At 36.0% G+C, this 18,669-nt stretch overlaps 1 protein-coding gene, 1 long non-coding RNA gene and 1 other non-coding gene across 3 annotated transcripts in view; 1 reads left to right on the top strand and 2 right to left on the bottom strand.

Moving 5' to 3' along the window:
• Nucleotides 1-1,080: 1,080 nt before the first annotated feature.
• On the bottom strand, nt 1,081-1,153 carry Trnav-cac. Its single transcript has one exon. It is a non-coding gene; the product is annotated as a tRNA-Val (tRNA).
• Nucleotides 1,154-8,376: 7,223 nt separating this feature from the next.
• The window catches only part of LOC106108136 (U7 snRNA-associated Sm-like protein LSm11), a 24,050-nt gene continuing 13,757 nt past the window's right edge, over nt 8,377-18,669 (bottom strand). The window contains exons 3-4 of the mRNA XM_013289226.1: nt 8,943-9,090; nt 8,377-8,756 (exon numbers count right to left, since the gene is read on the bottom strand). Coding sequence (XP_013144680.1) covers nt 8,599-8,756; nt 8,943-9,090 — 306 coding nt within the window. The 3' untranslated portion in view covers nt 8,377-8,598. The remainder of the gene's footprint in view (nt 8,757-8,942; nt 9,091-18,669) is intronic.
• Nucleotides 10,445-18,669, top strand: part of LOC106108137 — a 24,426-nt gene continuing 16,201 nt past the window's right edge. The window contains exon 1 of the long non-coding RNA XR_001225902.1: nt 10,445-10,548. This is a non-coding gene — a long non-coding RNA (uncharacterized LOC106108137). The remainder of the gene's footprint in view (nt 10,549-18,669) is intronic.

Genomic DNA, 18,669 nt, shown 5'->3' with positions numbered 1-18,669 from the left:
CAATTTATTTATACAATTAAAATGTGGACGATGCGGAAAACGTTTTAAATTCCATAGACAAGTGCCACGTCGGTGGCCAAGGCGATGGACAATACCATAGACAACGTACATTATATTTTATTGTCAAGCTGGAGATTTGTACAATAACAGATTTAGGTGAGGATTTGAAATTGCATGATGGCTGCACTGCATTTGGTTGGATAAAAAATTAAGAAATCCGTTCCTGGTGTTAGTAAGAAAAAATAACTTTAATTAATAAATAAATAAGGATTAAAAAAATGAAGTTACTTTAAGGTCTTGTAACAAAAGGTTACCTTTTATGAGCTTCAATGTTTTTTCTATCAAAGGCGCATGTTTGTAGTAAAGAGCAGTAATCGGGTCACGCAGACGTTTTCGGGAAAACTTTAAGGAAATCCGGCGTCTGTGTGGACTGCAGAATGTTTATATTGTAAACAATAAAGCCTTTATGGTCGTCGTAAAGGTGAACGCATAAAAATCGCTCGCTCCCAACTTTACGATCGGATCAATTTCCTGGTGGGCTAACTTTCGCGCCTTGCGCCCGTCGGGTTTTCACGGCTTTCCTCACAGAACAGTAGCCATCCAGCTCACATGTAGAGCACTGTCCCTATCGCACGCGAAGGTCGACGACCGGGGCGGCGAGCGCGCGAAAGTACTTTCACTGCGCCGGCGCAAAGTCTCTAACGCTCGTTCGTTGTAACAAACGCGTTTGCGTTCGCTTTATATGAAGTTTTAGTGGTGTTATGTTGGATTACGCATTGCGGCGGTGAAATGGCCGCGCGCCGTAATTGCGTTGAATCCGCAATAGAAGTTTACCAGCGTTATGTAGCGAGGAATGTGAGGTTGCACCGTGAATGCTGCCAGACACACAATAACGATAGAGCTTTTCTAAATTATCCGTATTTAACACAAATATTTATATTATGTAAAATACATAATACAGTCACAAATAAAATGCTTTTTACTTTATCTAATTCAATCCTTAAAAAAGGCTTTTTCTTTTACTTGGTCTATCTAGCGTTAATGAATAAGATATGCATTTTTACAAAAAGATAAAAACTATGTTTCCGCCCGGGATCGAACCGGGGACCTTGTGCGTGTGAAGCACACGTGATAACCGCTACACTACGGAAACGATATCTTCATATCTTAAAATGTAAATATACTTCATTTCTGTTATCTAATCGAATGTAATCGTAACATAATTTATTCCAATCTAATTCTTCAAAATAGCAAAGAATCAACTATAAAACTAGATACTGAACTAGCTTTAGACAAAGACAATAATTAGTATTATAAGCGCGTTGATTGATGTAGTTTTTCATGTACATAAAAACAGCGGAAATTCAACTGTCTGTCCGTCGTGTCGTGCATCAATCAGCAGCTAGGAAGTGCGGGTGAAAGTGCCGCACCACCTAGCCACCACCACACCCTGCCTCCTTATGTTCGTTACGGATTTACTTCCACTGTTATCTATGGTCTTTCTTACTAGATAGATTGCGAGTTTCTCTTTTGTGATCTGCAACCCTATTAATCTAGATTTCCAATGTTGTATCGATGTTTTCAGAGTCCAAATATAAAATGAGTTTGTTAGAGTTTCTATCCTAAACGGCTGAACGGAGTCAGTAAGAATACAAAGGCTACTTACCTTTTTTTTTATTCCGCGCGGACGGAGTCACGAGCGAAAGATAGTGTTAAATAAATAAACTAAAGTATCATATATCGTAACAAACATTGAATAACATGACATAAACATTTTCGTCTACAAACCGGCTGTCGTTGGAGCGAGAGAAAAGCGAGAGTGGAAAATGGTAACGCACCAGTTACGTAACAAACACGTCGCAAACTCATCTCGGACAACTGGATTCAAAGCGTGTTTTAACTTCGAATTCTATGCATTTATCTCATAAATATACAGATTATTTAATAAATTCTTCACAAGAAAGTAAAACGTTTCAGCTATCAATTTAAATGTAAATCAATAAATCTGAAGGACATAAAGAAATTATTTGGAAATTAACTTTTGCTTTGGTCTCTAAAATTTGTTCTTAGATGTCAAACAGGCCAAGTTTATGTCTGACTGTTATTATGTTTTCAATATTTCTTCCACGTGTTATGTCTAACTAAGAACGATTAACTACAGTCATCAAAATAATTGAATCTCGAACACGGCTCGAATGAAGTACAAACAAGCCCAAATCAAGCTCGACCGCCGTCTTTGAAATGCCACATCGAATGTCACGGGCGTTCTATTTCGCGCCATTAAAGGTCGCCAGGCGACCGATCTGTCATTGTCACCTGTCAACTTGACATGCACTTTTTTGTTACCACAATGAAAATTTCGGCGACGTCCTTTGTCTCAAAAGGTATCGAGGTTCTATGCTAATCATTAACATTTTGTAATAGTTTTTGTTACAAACTGTAAACATACGACTTACGATTTTTTTCAATTAAAAAAATAATAGTTGTTTGACTTTAACTATACAAATAAGTTCCAGTAAATTAAAACATTGTAATAATTTTCTTTTTATGCCCAACATAATTAAATATTCCATTAACTTGATGGATGGTTCCTTGATCGATTTTCTCCTCGACGACGTAAAATGATGGAAGTATTTTATTAAAAGCGGGTGCTTTTGCAGCGAGATTAAGAAAGGGGCAACGGGATGATAGTTTATAAAATATAAAAGTTAAATATACTTAACTGGTAAGTAATGAGTAAAATTAAGAATGATTGGTTGAGTGGTAATTTACATCCTGGTGGTCGCTGTCTAATTTGTGATTGTTGCCAGCCTTAAAAAGTTCTAAGTAAATACAGGTAATTTAACCACCAAAGACTGAACCAAAAAAATAATACTTTCCCATGAACTAATTTTATATATAAAAAGTTATCCTTTTAAATTAAAAAATCTTCAAGTATTTCAAATAAAAACGTACAAAGCTATTAAGTAAGAACTTATGTGATTAGGGCCACGAAAATTAAGTTATTATTGATACGTATGGCTTCAAGTATTAAATGTTAAAGCTGAACGTTCAAGTCAAATTGTCTTAAATTATGAATCATTTTGTAACAATTAATTGAAACAGAGTTAGTTATATTCGGGTGTTTTTTACTAATGGCAAGATTACTAGTGAAATTACAATACATACGTACATTAAGTTTACTCTCGTACGTAATTATAAATTGAGTGTGTTTTAGCATTTAAAATTTAGTAAAATAATTTCTAGTGTAGCGCCGCAGATAACGTAATATTATTGTCCAAACTTCTACACGTATAACACCATGTTCGTGAATATACTTCTTCATCAACCTGCCCTTATTCTAATGGAGGGTCGACACATTATGATCTGCTCTTTCATACATCATCTGCTGTCATATCCGTTAGCAGATGTAATTGACTGAAATATTATCTTTATTTGGACATTATTAATTAGTTAAATTCCTTTTCATTATTTAAATCGTTAATTTATGTAATTAAATGAGCTATAAATATGTGCGCCTTGTCAGCAAGTACCACCGTACACGTGAGGTGTTTATCACTTGCTATATCAAGTGTGTAATTCAACCGAGATTTTCTGCATCGAACCAGATCACAACTCACAAAGGACTATAATAGTGTAGTTTAGTTCTACTGCACTTCAACTGGAAGCCGCGCGGAGGGGACCCTTTCGCACCTCGTCCGTCCCCCGCGCGCATCACTCCCCGCTGGAATTAGTCGCACTCCGAGCCGCCACAGCAACTTTTTTAATTACCCTATTTAACGTTGTATCTATTTGCATATTTTCATACATCAAACCATAAGGCCTGCTATTCATTTATTACCCGATCCAATCAGAAATACAGTTCTCTATTAAACATTACCATAAACTTTGCATTGGAGTAAACATAATGTTCGTAAGATACGGGTTCCTTACCACGATTTTTCTTCACAATACCGCATCACTTGAGTCAGCCCGTGAACATGGCGCATGCAACTGTGCCGAAATATCGGTAGCAAAAACAATTCAATCGTGGTAAAAATCCGTATCTTACGAACATTATATTTGTGAAAACCACGACAGTTTAAAGTTATATATTGGAGTGAACAATCTTTTATTTTTATGTTCGTTCTGGTTTATACCGGTGATGGAAGTCATTTTACTGACGTCTTCATCTATTAGTATGATAGATAAATAAACCAACGCCTTCTTTTACACTAAAAATGTTTTAATAAAATATTAGCAGCTCTGTTAAAAGCTTGTCATCAATAAATTGCTTCCCGTTGCAGCGATGTTATCGTTTAGTCATAGTGATTCCGGCGGGTGCAGCACGTGTGCGGTGCGGCGTGTGGTGCGCTAGGGCCCGCGCGCGGCATCGCCTGCGTCCGCTGAGTCTATTCCCGGTAAATAGGTCAAGCCGCTCCCAACTTAGCTGCAAGAACGAATACAAAAAGAGTAAAACGCGCGCCGCTCGGTTCAACAACGCGCTAACCAGAGTTTAATCTTAGATTACTCGTAGATGACGTTATACAGGATGTTCTGTGATCACAATCATGAAAGTTAGTTTTGTTGTAATTCTAACAATAGATATCACTGGGCAGAATTTGAAAAGAAAGAACTAATTACCTTAACATTATAATAGAGTGAAATAAAAGGTGACATTATCTTGGCATTTTTAATATAGACCATACAGTGTCTCTGAAAATAATATCGACGATTCTTTATCTAGATTTTTCTTTTGGAGAGCTACAGGATGAATAAATTTTCTATTCCTATTTTAATATGTAAGATTTTTTTTTTATAACATAAGGTGGCAAACGAGCAAGCGGCCACTTGAATCCGCCAAAATGGCGAGGCGACCGCTGCCCATAGACATCCGCAATTGCAGATGCGTTGACTACCCTTATACGACGGAGGAGGAGACGCACATAAAGAGGATATTTCCCCTTCCTATGCATCTCCTCCACCGTCAAATCCACTTCCCCTTCCCATCCTCTCCTTATAAGAAAATGGTGATAAAGAGAAAGGGACTTAAATTAGGCCCCCGGCACCACACTCATCAGACGAAACACGGAATTGCTTCCATTTCACGCCTGTCTTCTGTGTGGTCGTGGTATTACACCGGGCGTGCTGGCCCATTTGTGCTAAGATGTTAAAGCGGGCACTACCACTGCTAAAAGAAGAATGCCGAATACTCTTGTTTTTAATATCATACTGTGTGATATAATCTTATTGTATGACTTCTGATAACAAAACACAACCCTACGTCAGAGTTCACACGATCAAGGTTCTGCGTAAAAGAACAGTTGTCGGCATTGGGCTGTGCACATAATTTAAACAACATTGTGCATTTATTATCCGCGGACATTACGGAAGTGTCTCCATGTCGACTCGTTAGCCTTACGTGGCGCCTTAATGCTTCATGTTTCATATCTGACGTGTTTGTTACTGAAGTGGAAAGGATTAAGCGAATGATCGGCTCATGAATATTTATTACTTTGGTTATTCCTGAAAAAGTGAAGTAGTTCAGAATTGTAGCGTCAGCCGATAATCTAGGTAGGTCTATGGGGGCATCTACCATGAAAGTTGTTTTATGTCCTGCTAGCCTGCTCGCCATCTGGCGACCATGTATAAAATTGAATTTGTTAGTTCACTTTTAAGTTTGAAAGGAAATTGAAAATGTCGTAATAAATAATTTACTTATCAAATTGTAGAACAAAGTTTAATCTTTATTTTTGTGTTAGTAATCTAAATATAATTTGAACTGTAAGCATTAAATGAATAAGTGTGGAAAATTTTTGAAGGTAATTTACGTTTCAGCGAAGTATTGTAGTATAGCGCTGTTCCACATACGATCGCAGAGTTTGCGAAAATTATTCGTGTCAGAAAATAAGAAAGTAATATCTGACGAATTGTTTATATTTAATTTGTAATTACGATAAATTTTAGTGGGTTAAAGTGATGTCCGTAAATTATAAACAATTATATGCGTGTGTTGTGCGTATCGAGGTCGTTTTAAATGAAATTTCGAAATCTTTGCTCGAAAACAAAGAAATTTGCGAATTTTTTTCTTACAGAATATTGATATATTATTATTATTATTATTATTATATAGACTCATATGTTTTTAGCACTTAATTCTCTTGTTAAAAAGTATACATAAATAAAATTACTTATTAGTTTATTATTAAGAGAAACTACAGAAAAATTACGTAGTAGTCATTCGGAATTTCACAGTAACATTTCTTCTAAAACAGTTATCTTCACTTCCTTCAACGTCAATATTTTTAAAATAAATGAATACATCAATATATTGTTTTAATTACATTAAACACAATTAGTTAATCAGTCTTATTCACTGTCTTGTCTTCTTCATACATATCAAATGGAGTTAAGATTTTATTCACATTAATTTACCTTGATGTATTATTTAATAGTGTGGTTACCACTTTACTATTGTCGATATATGACACTAAATAGTTCGCAAGATTCTTAAATACATTTCATACATCTTCATAGATTTCAGGATGCGTTAACCGTAGTTCAAGATTGGTGTGAGCAGGCCGCGCGGTGCATCGGCCCGCGTTGTGTAACCTGACTATTTATACACCCTCAGAGCGACGCGCTGTGTGCCCGTCTGACGGAACTTTCTCCGCCATTCCATGCACATTATTAACATAATCTGTCTCAGATTTACACATGCTAAGCTAAAATTGGGTTCAAAAAAGTTTAAACAATGGTTAAGAACGAAGCTTCAGTGCGTACATTTTCTTGGGCGGTGATAATGTTTGTTTTTCTCCTAATCCGTTAAAATGTAAAACTAAATTAATGCATTATTTGATACTGATATGAAATCATCTCTTTCTAACCTTTAATATTTTTGTATTCGTCCTTACGTTCTAATTCGTTCTACTGTTCAATAATGTAATAAACTATGAGATTAAAAATTGAAAAGTAAGTTTCGCGGATTACATTAGTATACAGCATTGAAAGAGGTCGCAGTATCCTTGTTGTTTAATGTCTGATTATGTCTCGGAGTCAGAGCAAAGTTCAAGAACAACGGAGTTATTTACATGATATATAAAAATTTTGACTTCCGCATTGACTGTAGATGGTCAAAATTAAGGTCAGAATAGAAATGAACATTACTACTTCGTTTGTAAACATCGTAGGCGATGTTTCTGACTTTTGGTAGACTGAAGGTCTCAGTTAAGGTTATGGAAAATCCTTGACTTCATGGTTAATACATTCTGCAACATTATTCAATGTCGTAATGTCAATGCTATAAACGTTTACGGACATAGAATATTTTCAAACCGAGGACAAGTGCGTGTGGTTTTGTAACGCGGGAGCACTCGATATGCTAAATGCTGTTATAAATTAACAATGTACTATTGCGATTATTCATTGACTGGAATATAATAATAGTTTGCCATGTGGACCGCTGCGACGTCAGGTTCACAGAGCCAGATATTACAAAGGGAAACGATCTCCCATAAACCCCGGCCCGCGCCCCGACACGGAAACGTCCCGAGCCTACGCATTGTTCCTAACGATTGTTTTTCCATTTTCCCCCGGCGTCGTTCCCGGCCGCGGGCGTCGCTCCTGCGGTTGACCGCCGGCGACCGTGCGTCGACCTCGCGCTTCGCCGCCCGACTGCCGTGCCCTCTTATCGTGCGCTTTCGCGCCATCTCGATTCGAAATTCGAATTGTCATTTTGAAGAAACAAAAAATTAAGACATGGCCGAGTGGCCAGTGACAACTGTCAATTACAAAATCATAAACGAACCATATTTGGCGATATATTTTGAACCTGTCCCACTGGAATCACGCGAGGCGTCGTGTAATGACCGCTTTGTCACTTCATCATAATTTTAAAGTGGTGCAAGTACGGCGAAATGTGATTTCCGGGCGCCGCAATCACAAGGAGAAAGAATTTTTTTCTCAAGCAAAATTTCATTTAAAAATGTTATTTGATATGTATGTGCTACGATAATGTTTCAGAGATGAATATCAGTTGTCTATTTTTATTAGTGGGTTCGATTAGAGGCGACAACGGCCGACTCTCCGGGTGCGACGCACCCTGGCGGGCATCCAATCACGCCCACGTTTCTGGGGGTTGCTCACAAAGTTTTTCCTCTACAACACGTATCTTCGTCACATGTCATTTGGCTAGAAACTTCTTTGAAAAAATGCTCGTGAAACAATTTTAAATCTGTCAGCACTAAATTAATCCTCAGACATTCGTATGAGACTGTTACGATAGACTGTTTAGACAAGAAGTGTTCTAAAAGTTAAGAAAACATACATTAAATTAAGGAACAATAAAACAACGAATTTGTAAAAACTATTTTATTAAAAAAATATGCATATTGCACAATATAATGATAATCTTATTTCTATTATATCTTCGCAAGTGCATTAACTTTTCAAGTAATTATGATTCTAATTTGTTCAGTACTATAACAATAACAAGTAAGACGTAATAAGTGCTTCGAAGTAGTCAAATTGAAAACAGCACTTGTCAACGAGCTATTCAAAACGAGGCAATCAGATCTTACATCTCTATCTAACTTATGCAAAACAATTATATCTATCCCTTCATCGTTGAACCAAGTTGATCAGTACGATATGTTCGCCGCGCACCAGCAGCTGCGGGACATGCCGCCTGCACGCCCACACACCCTTACCTAGAGGTTTCTCCGTCACCTGGGGCACGGGGTACATCGCCGCCGCTGTCCCTTTAGCCACTGACGCAACTGAAAATTCATTAATTATTGTGAACCGTAACTATTACAAAGAATATATGAAACAGGAAAGCCTTACTTAGTTGTTAATTTACTTAATCAAAATCAAGTAAAACATTATAGTCATCTTGTAAACTAAGGTCTGCACAGATCTTACAATCCACTGTCTACCCCTTGCTGTTAATTAGAATAGTATACCCATAGCTGGTGGTATTTTCCTCTTCTTCACTGCCTTCTTATTCCAAATTTCCAGCACGTCTGTAAGGGCCAGGTTCCACTGCTTGTCGAAAGCGATCAGGTTGGCATGCAGCTCGCCCCTGATGCCCGTCGCGCCCCGCGTTATCACCTGTGGGTAGACGAGTCAGATAGCATTTGATAAGTATCACGTGTAATTGTTGAAATTATCTAATCTAGTTCTATTATAATAGGTATTTAATTATTGACAAGTCATAAGTCTGGAGGGATACATTGGTAGAGGTAGGACTAGTATATTAATAGTTTGCAAAGATCAGAAACAAATGAGGGAAGATAGTTCGATGTAAAAGAAAAAATTGTACATCAGCATAACATAGAATGGAATAAAGATAGGGTGAAGATCATTGTGAATTCCTGCTTCTCCTCTTAAAGAAAAGGAAACCCGGGAATGGCCAAAACCTGGACGTTAGAGAGAGAGTATTTGTTGTGTTTTGTATTGAGTTCATGTTACGGTCTAAGTCCGACTAAACATCTTTAGTCTATTCCTTTACCTTTACCGTTACATCATTAGAATCGCAAATCAAAATAACTTTGACGTAGCTAACGGCCTGTGAAAATAACAAAAAACGAGTCCCGTAAAAGGCGCTTGCATAAATTGCCTTCATTCAGAATACGTGCAAACTAACATAGCTTTTACAGAACAGGTCATTAGATCGGATATCGTATGCGGTACGATTTTATCAATTCAAACGGGAATCGAATACGTCACGAGACGGGAGCGTAGGAAAATTACTGTATGCAAAAATTATAGGATACATTAAATCCACGAATTTTAAAACTAGTCCAAAATAAAAGAAGTACACTATAATGTAAAAATAAAAGCAATATTCAAACCTACAAAGATACACAAATCCGGTTGTCTAAATTGTCAATGCAAAAACCATGCATTTAGTACATAACCTTATTTCTTTTTTTAGTAACTATATGATAAAATTAATACAATCATATACCGTTTACGCTATAGGGTTCGAAACCTCAGTGCGTAACAATCTCGCTAATGTTTTCCTGGTAACGCATTGGCATTGCGGTGGGTCCGCGAGGTCCGGCCCCTTTCCTGTCCGCACATTACAAACACATACATAACAGCTATACTTATGGAACATCTGTGACCTCACTTTAGATTGAAAGATAATTATAGGGCTAAGAGAAACTTGATATGGATTAACTCTATACTGATATCACGTTTTTCATTAGACAAACAAAATGATTACATACTCGTTGTTGCTCGCGATTTCGTCCACGTGAAATTTAAAAATATAGCCTATGTTACTCACTGGTAACGTAGCTTTCTAATCAAAACTACAAAGTCGTGGTGCTATTAAAATACAAGCAATACAGCCTTTTACTTATTTTTTTTACGTTATTAGAAAATTAAGCAAATATGATAATATCAATAAAGTATTCCTATTTCATGATAACAAATCTAACTTTAAAGCAACTTAACTAACATAGATATTTGTTACAGGTTAGTGCTGTGAGTCCTCCAGTGCCACCTACTGTGTTCAGATGTAAACAGTACTTCCATTGTTAGAAAATGCCAAAGAATCTGGTAAGTTCGCGTGTATTTCATTACTTATAATATTAAAAAGCTTTGGCCTGCGACTCCGTCCGCGTGGTATTAAAAAAAACAAGTAGCCTATGTGTTCTTTTAGACTATCATCTACATCAATGCTAAATTTCATTGAGATCCGTTTCGCAGTTTAGGCTACAAACTCTAACAAACATCCATCCATCTAAACTTTCGCATTTATAATATGAGTAAGTATGAATTATGACTAGTAGATTAGATACTCGTGTACACATTTTGGAAATAAGGATTTAAATGCAATTTAATTAATATAAACCAAAAATTTATTTCTTCATATAATACTGATCCCGCATTCATATCACTCTCCAGATGATAGCCGACAAGACTGCTGATATCTTAATAACTGTCTAAAGTTACACTCTGTACACTGAATTTTGTAACTGTACAATATTAATTATATTCTGTTCTGTTACTAACAATATAAAAGACCTGCAATTTTATAAACTGTTTTTTTAGGCTTGAAATAAAAAAAATATTATTATATTACACAGATAAACTATTGTCTAATATCGTGTAATTTATTCATTAAAAAGCCTGAACATATTCGACTGGTAACATTTCTAATTATTTTCCTGGTAAATACCAGCATGTCCTTAATTTGAATGGAAAATATCGAAACGCGTGAGGTGGAAAAACACCGCTTTAGTAAGCAAGGTCCTATGATAAATAAGTATTCCGAATATCACGAAAAGTGACAAATTTATCCTTATTTACCTTCGTTTTCCAAACCTCACATCGGTTTGTTTACTTCACCTTGAAAAGGAAATCGAGAAAAGCGTATCACTGAACAGCTTGTACATGAGTTTCATTCATACTAAGTTACTTAGTCTAGTTTTCTGATTTAAACACTCCAGAGTGTGCCAGATAAACTTCGACCTTGCGTATTCACAAAATTGGTAATAACTAGTTACAAGTGTCTTACAGCCTAAAAACCAGTAAATTATCGTAAAAACTTATTCTGGGAAATACAGTGTTCTATCTAGTAGAACATTTTTCATAAAAAATACATTGTTCGAGTTTGATTAAAATACTTTTTAGATTAGTAATATAAAAGCGAATCACTGCTGCGTATCATTTGGATAAAACGGGCCAGAAAACTAGATTTTTTAGTGTTTTCTTACTGCACATTTAATAGGCACAATGTTAGATATAATGGCAGCAGTTCTTTTAACGAATAAATGGTATATTTACTTATGTTACATAGAAAAACATCTTTGAAAATGTTAAATAAATACTGTTAAATAGTTGGTACGAACCGCGTCATGTTTACACAATGGTTCAACTAGCACTTCTCAGACTTCACCCCAATTCATCGGACGATTGTCGTATCATAAACTGGATTAATATGTCAAGGACAGATAAATTCGTTTATCCGTACTGACCTATAATTCAATCAGCCCGACGCCAAACACACGTAAGTTCACACACACAATCACGTGCATACACAAACACAGACACTCCCGCACACGACCTCGTACCGGGCCGACTCAATTTGTAAGCACCCAGCCAAGGTTCCGCGGATCTCGACATATTTATATATAGGTGTGATGTTTTTCCCCTGTCCAATGCGACAGGAATATCTCCATCTCTTACTGCTTCTACGAAAACTAAAAAAAATACTTTAATCACTGTAGACTAAGGAAAATTACGTTATAACATTAACTAAAATGTAAAGGTAATTTCAAGCGGATATTTTATTACAGTAGTAGGTAGTACCTTTATAAATAACCCATAACCAGTAACAACCTTTTTTGTAATATACAAGAAAACCTTTTGCGATTTCTAAGAATAAAAAACCGGACGTCAGTTTTATCAAAGCCGTCCAAAATATAACCAACATTTGATCTTACATTTGTATATTATCATAAACTAGTGAAATACACAATTTCCTATTGCAAATGCGTAATTGTAAAAATATAAGGAATTACACAAACATCTAACATGTTAACAACAACACATTACCGTTTTTCAATTCAAATTATATACAGCCAGACGGAGAATTACAGAAGCGACGGAGACGTTAACTTGCGAGTGTTTATTACAAAATCAAGGTCCGAATAAGGGCATAGCGTATAAAATTGAGTCTCCACTCAGTGTCAATAAAAATGGCGTCTCAGTGTTCCGGGTGGAAAGTTGTTCTCGCACAAGGTCGGAGGCGCCGCAGTCGTGAGGGCACTGCTCCAATATCTGCACTTGTCGTACCTTACACGATCTCACGACCGATAATAAACCTTGTGTACAAATACATTAGTCTTAAAGTCGACCATAAATCGCGACTGTTTGAATATTACATTAGGAATTTTGAATATAACATGTATATAAATCTATACTAAACTATTGACTAAATGAAACAAAATAGAACATAGACAAATCATAGAAGAATGCTAGATTTATTAAGCGATGACGTAGTATGTGGGAACTGCAGCATTGTAGGAAGAACATTGATGCAGGCAATTTAGCAATCACCGTCGAGACGAGCTCAATTGCATCAAGTACAATGCAGGTGTAGGCACATCTCGCCTTATAAGATTATTTCACTAGCTTATTCAACTTGAAATACAAAACGCAGGACATGGAAACAAAACACAATCAAGGCAAATAAAGCTAATGTAGAAACAAAACTCGCAGTTCACTAAGCATCCCAACATGGTATCTCACAAGCCTTATCATTTGTCACACAATACTGTCTCGACGACGCTTTAACCTGAAACTGAAAAGATAGGCATTCCATTGTGTCCATTGTTTGGGCCAGACGAGTCGCAACTGCAATCAACGAAGAAAGCGGACAATCTGTTTGTTTTACTTAAGTCAAAGTCTCGAGGTTAGCCGATGTTTACTAAAACAGTCTTTATTTTTGTTTATTCCAACGCGACCTTACCATTATAATGGAAATGATTCTGTTTACTTCGCATGAATGTTTACATTTCCTATCTCCGCGATATTTTTCTCTTTAATAATGGTTATGTTTTCTTTTAAAAACAACAGAATTCAAACTAATTAAAATACAAAAGACCTTTTCGACCTCATTACCGAAAATAAAACACAAATTCTCTGATTGAATATAATTTCACTATCGAAAAAACTATCGAAACTAAGGGAAGAATCTGCAAGTTATATGAAAACTAGATATATGAATGTTAAACTCATGTTCCTATGTATTGACTGTCAATGATTGATATTGATTGGTGTTTATGTTCGCAACTTATTGTGCCCAATGGTAGCGCATGTGCCGGGGACTCATCAAGACCCATTAGAAGCCGCACAGCGCTGCGGGAAACAAAAGCAAAAGCAAACAGACTATTCATAGATAGAAACAGGAACAATACATTTACAACGTAAATTAGATTTCAATACAATACATTTAAATTAGAAATACAATCCTTCAGACTAACACTAAAAAGAAGTTGCTGTCTAACGACCTGGGTAATAAAATAATAGTACAGTCACGTGCAAAACAACTACGAATATAATCAACAAATCTAAATGGTATGTTGACATTACGCAATAGTAAAGCGCCCAACGCCCTTCGCCTTGGTATCTTCGAGCCAAGTGTCCCGGCCCGTGACATCGCTTGATATCTGCTTATAGCCGTACTATTTCAGTACCAGGAAGACATGACGCAGACCCGCGGCCTTACCAACATAGCAATGGAAATCTGGAGACACGACGCTATCTAATGATACGAATACGATAGGGCCAAGATATGTAGCCAAGTAGCGCAATATTCTACAAGTATTAAGATTGTTTAGTTGATGTAAATTATAGCTAAATTTAGTTCAAAGACTCTTGTATAAATCGATGTAACTATCTTAGTTACCAAAACTATAATACAGGGTTAGTATTAATTTATGTATTATAATAGCAACCAATAAACGAAGACAATAAATTTAAGGCATTATAAATAAATTCACTAAAAAACCAGTTCAGGCTCTAAATCCCAACAATAGAGTTATATTTCCATCGTCCGAGTCTAGTTACGGACTATTACGATTGCGCCAGGACTATTACAAGTCGAACGGAAGGAAAATCTATAGGTTTCGTAAGATAGAAGGCTGCGATGCGGCCGTGGTACACGAGGCGGAAAGCGCACGTGACTGCAATAATAATCAATCTGTGCATAGTCCTGATAAACTTGGAAAAGCTCTACCCGTAAATTACAAAATATAACATATTGCTTGTGTAAAGAGAGAGCATTTTAAATTTACGGTATTTCAAATTGGTACTTGAAGTTGCATATTCAAATGTGGACCTTACGTTATAAAGATAAGAATATTCTACGATAATCTGTAATTTCCCTAAAAAGTTATTAAACCTGTCTGAAAAATTGAAAAACCAGTTTAAATCAATGAAAATTGGAGATATTTTAAAATCAGAACGCCACTGCGGGCAAGATGGAAGTATTGCACAAAGAAAGATCAAATTCTTTAGAATGTATTATAGATTGTTAAAGCGAAGAAAGTGAAAAAAATCTCAATCTGCGAATCTAAGTGCGAGACTGCGGGTTTGTGCTCAGGTCACGTAGAGCAAGCGGCGAGTGAAAGTGCACGAACGAACGAGCTGCGATGTCTTTATTTACGAATCGTACGAAATCACCGAAAGTCATGATTATATCATTACTTTTCGTGATTTATTACATTTTACGTTATTGACTTGCGTTCTAATTGCCTGATTGACAGGAGACAAGTTTTTTGGCGGATATGTGTGTGTATTCCATAATTACCTTCTGAAGCGTAAAAGGCTTGACCAAACTGTAAAGTCTTGATTTTCATGATTCTTTGGAGGATCAAAAGATATATACACTATCGGGGTTATTTTTTTTTTCAATAATCAAGGAATAATAATTTTCATTTATATAAACATGTATTCCTTTGTATTCATGTAGCTATATTTGATTCTTTTAAATTACTCTCACAATCGGCAATACAGCTCGTATCATGGTTCACCTTTACCATTTTATACATTTCTCCTCATTGTCACCAATCAAGCAGTATTCGAAAGTAGACGCAATAGTTTGTCGGATTAGAAGCCTTTCTTTAAACCATACTGACGTATTTTAGTTAATGTCAAAATTTTGTGAGCGACAAACAAAAATGTTACACAAAGATCAGAACAACCAACAGTTCTGTGACAAAACAAGCTAACACCGAAATACCAGTCACGAACGGTGACCATTGACCGCAATAGAAAGTAAATAGCGTTTATTATTCGTATGTGCGGCCTTCAAGGCCGTTTCCTTATCGCCACATACCAATACCGACTCTACAACTCTCGAGATTAAGTCCAAACACGATAATTTCCAAAAGAGGCAATAAAAAAACCAGCCGACAACACGCGGTACTTTGGGCTTTGCTGGTTGGTGATAGTGGTGAGTTTAGAATAGCTAAAATGTGGTGAAGACGTAGTACAGTGACAGTTAAGGCAGGCCATTGGCGTCCCCCGCGCGGTCGCAGTGAAAGTGAACGGAATACGCGGAAGCTTGCGCGTTGGAGTGGAGGCATGACGTGATCGCTGTTTGCTTGCAGCCGCGCCTCCTTCAATATTCAACAGCCGGTTAGAAGACATTTGAAACATTCATATGTGCTGGGATCTTGGATTGTTGATTTTGAACCAAATGTTACGGATAGCTTATGTCATCAGATATACTGCAACCACGCTAAAATAGTTACATTTAGAAAATAAGTTAAATAATATTGAGAAAGAATGAAACGGGAAGAACCTAGACATTATCTTGCGTTTGCTGAATTTACAAAAAAAAATGTTTGCTCAGACATAATTTATTTTTCAACTAGTGTTGCCACAGCTGAAATATTGTTTGCTCTTTGACATTCATGTGACCTAATCTATTTTTACTTTTCCAATTAATTGGCTTAAATTACGCTAATGAGTTTGGGATATCGAAAGGTGACAAGTTTACTTCGAAAAACTTAATTTACCACTTTTTAACAGGCTGGTATCAAGGAATTTAAATACATTGGGATTACTTAAATAAGACTTTTATAGTAAAGCTACATTTAGTAGATGACACAACAGTAAAAGCAAAAAAGACATTTTAAACTAAGAAAAATTTGAATTTGAGAAGCACTTGGTAGATTGTCGATTCTAAATTTAATTTATGTATATCCTAGCAGCGTTATGTACACTTACAAGAATAGTTTGACAATGTTCAGCGTGGGTTCGTCAGCATAGAGGCTGGTTGCGCAAGCGCATTGCTCTAGATCCGGCACTCGGCGCCACGGTCACGGTCAACTGACAATGTTTTTGTCGCCATGTTCCGCCACACGATCGACAAAGTTTGATAGATTCTATCTGTGACTTTAATTCATTAACGTCCATGTTGACCTTCGGAATTTTTTGCATAGTAAAATTGATAATGTTATATAATAGTATGAATAATTTAATTCCCAAGTTTGTGTTGAGTTTGCTTTGTTTTTATAAATCTTTCTATGTTAATATTTCTTCTTTATAAGAAACTAGCTGTTCCCGTGCGGCTTCATCAGCATGAAATTATGAAAAATTTGATTTTGTTGTTTACATTTGTCAAATTATCAATAGCAAATGTCAAAATGACATGACATGAAAACTCAACAATCTTTCTTTCTTGATGTTGGCAGCAACTTATGGTCTCTTCCCCACATTAGGGTTTTTATCCAAAATATTTACCCTCTAAGTTTAATGGCGTGAAAATATATAGCCTAAAGCATGACGTAAAGTGTAGGGCTTTTTATTAAATAAAGGATTTTTAAAAATATGCTGTAACTGTTGCCATCTTAGGCAACAAAGAAATGTGTGTTTATATAATACTTTATTATAATAGTATAGATAGATAGATAATTATTTTACGAGACTTATTTTACTAGTATTTGTAGTACTATGAGTGGATCGTAAACTTCAGTGTTCGCATTTTTTATCAGTGTTTTTTAAATAATCGTTTTCTCGCGATGAACGAATGTACGCGACTAGAATGGTCTTTATGTCACTTTAAAATCCTATACTTTTTGCTAAACGTTTTTTTGAAACAAGTAAGCAAAACTAAAAAATTGGCAATGAACTAAAATCGTTCTGAATGCACAGCTTTACAATGTCCAAAAACTCATAGGCCGTGACTTCCGTGCTTTTTACTGTCAACGACCATGGAAGAAAAAGTAACAATTTGGCGCGAAACACGTGACGTGGTCCGCCATCTTGCCCAAAAATGTCATTGATTAATATTTGACAGCTGTTATAGTTTTATTAATTGTTTTACAGACCTAATAGCTGAGCAGGCGGGTATAACAAAAGAGAAACTAAATCTTATGCCATTTCCTATGTCCATGTGTGTTTTACATATTTTCTGCCTGATCCCATACCGGCATTGCCTTACACACTAGGCTACACATCCTTGTTTGACTATACTTGTCTTAACTTATATAAAATAGGTAACAAAAACCAGTAAAAGTAGAAACGTGTGGCAACAATTGAGATTATAGTCATTTTGTCATCATTCATATGAGACACTAATATCTTTGTAACTAATAGACAATACTATTTCTCTGTTATTTCAACTCTTTCATATTTAGTTGTCTTTTCATAATACTTAGTAATAGTACCTAGTCTTTGTGTTTTCAATGAAATGTTACTAAATACGCAGCCATTGTAATATGGTCCGTACTCCAAATCGCTGTGAGTCAACATTATTATGAGTAATAAAGCTTTATACTGCTTACCATGAGACGCGAAAAGGGAAGAACGATATAATGTTAATGTTTCCTTTCAAAATTAAATATAACTGCGATTAAAAGAAGTAATACGAAAAAAATATTTAAAACAACCGCATCCAGATATTACGAGTAATTATATTCTATAAGCTTCGATAAGCTCCAAAAGTTAAAATTCGATTAAAGTAAAAAAAAAACCGTTTACACTTAACTACTCTTCCTTACAACGGTCCATTGGTATAATTGAATAGTTAAGCGCACTCGAACAATAAGCAATGGCCTTCAAGATGAAAAAAACAACTGCACAGTGCATCTAAACCAATAAGGAAGGAAACCGGCTTCGAAGGCGGAACTCTTAGCGGCGCATGAAACCACAGCCGAAAAAAAA

This window comes from Papilio polytes, unplaced genomic scaffold (assembly GCF_000836215.1).
Source record: "Papilio polytes unplaced genomic scaffold, Ppol_1.0 DF821845.1, whole genome shotgun sequence".
Lineage (NCBI taxonomy): Eukaryota > Metazoa > Arthropoda > Insecta > Lepidoptera > Papilionidae > Papilio > Papilio polytes.
The sequence above is the reverse complement of the archived record's forward strand: the minus strand, read 5'-3'. Positions and strand labels throughout refer to the sequence as shown.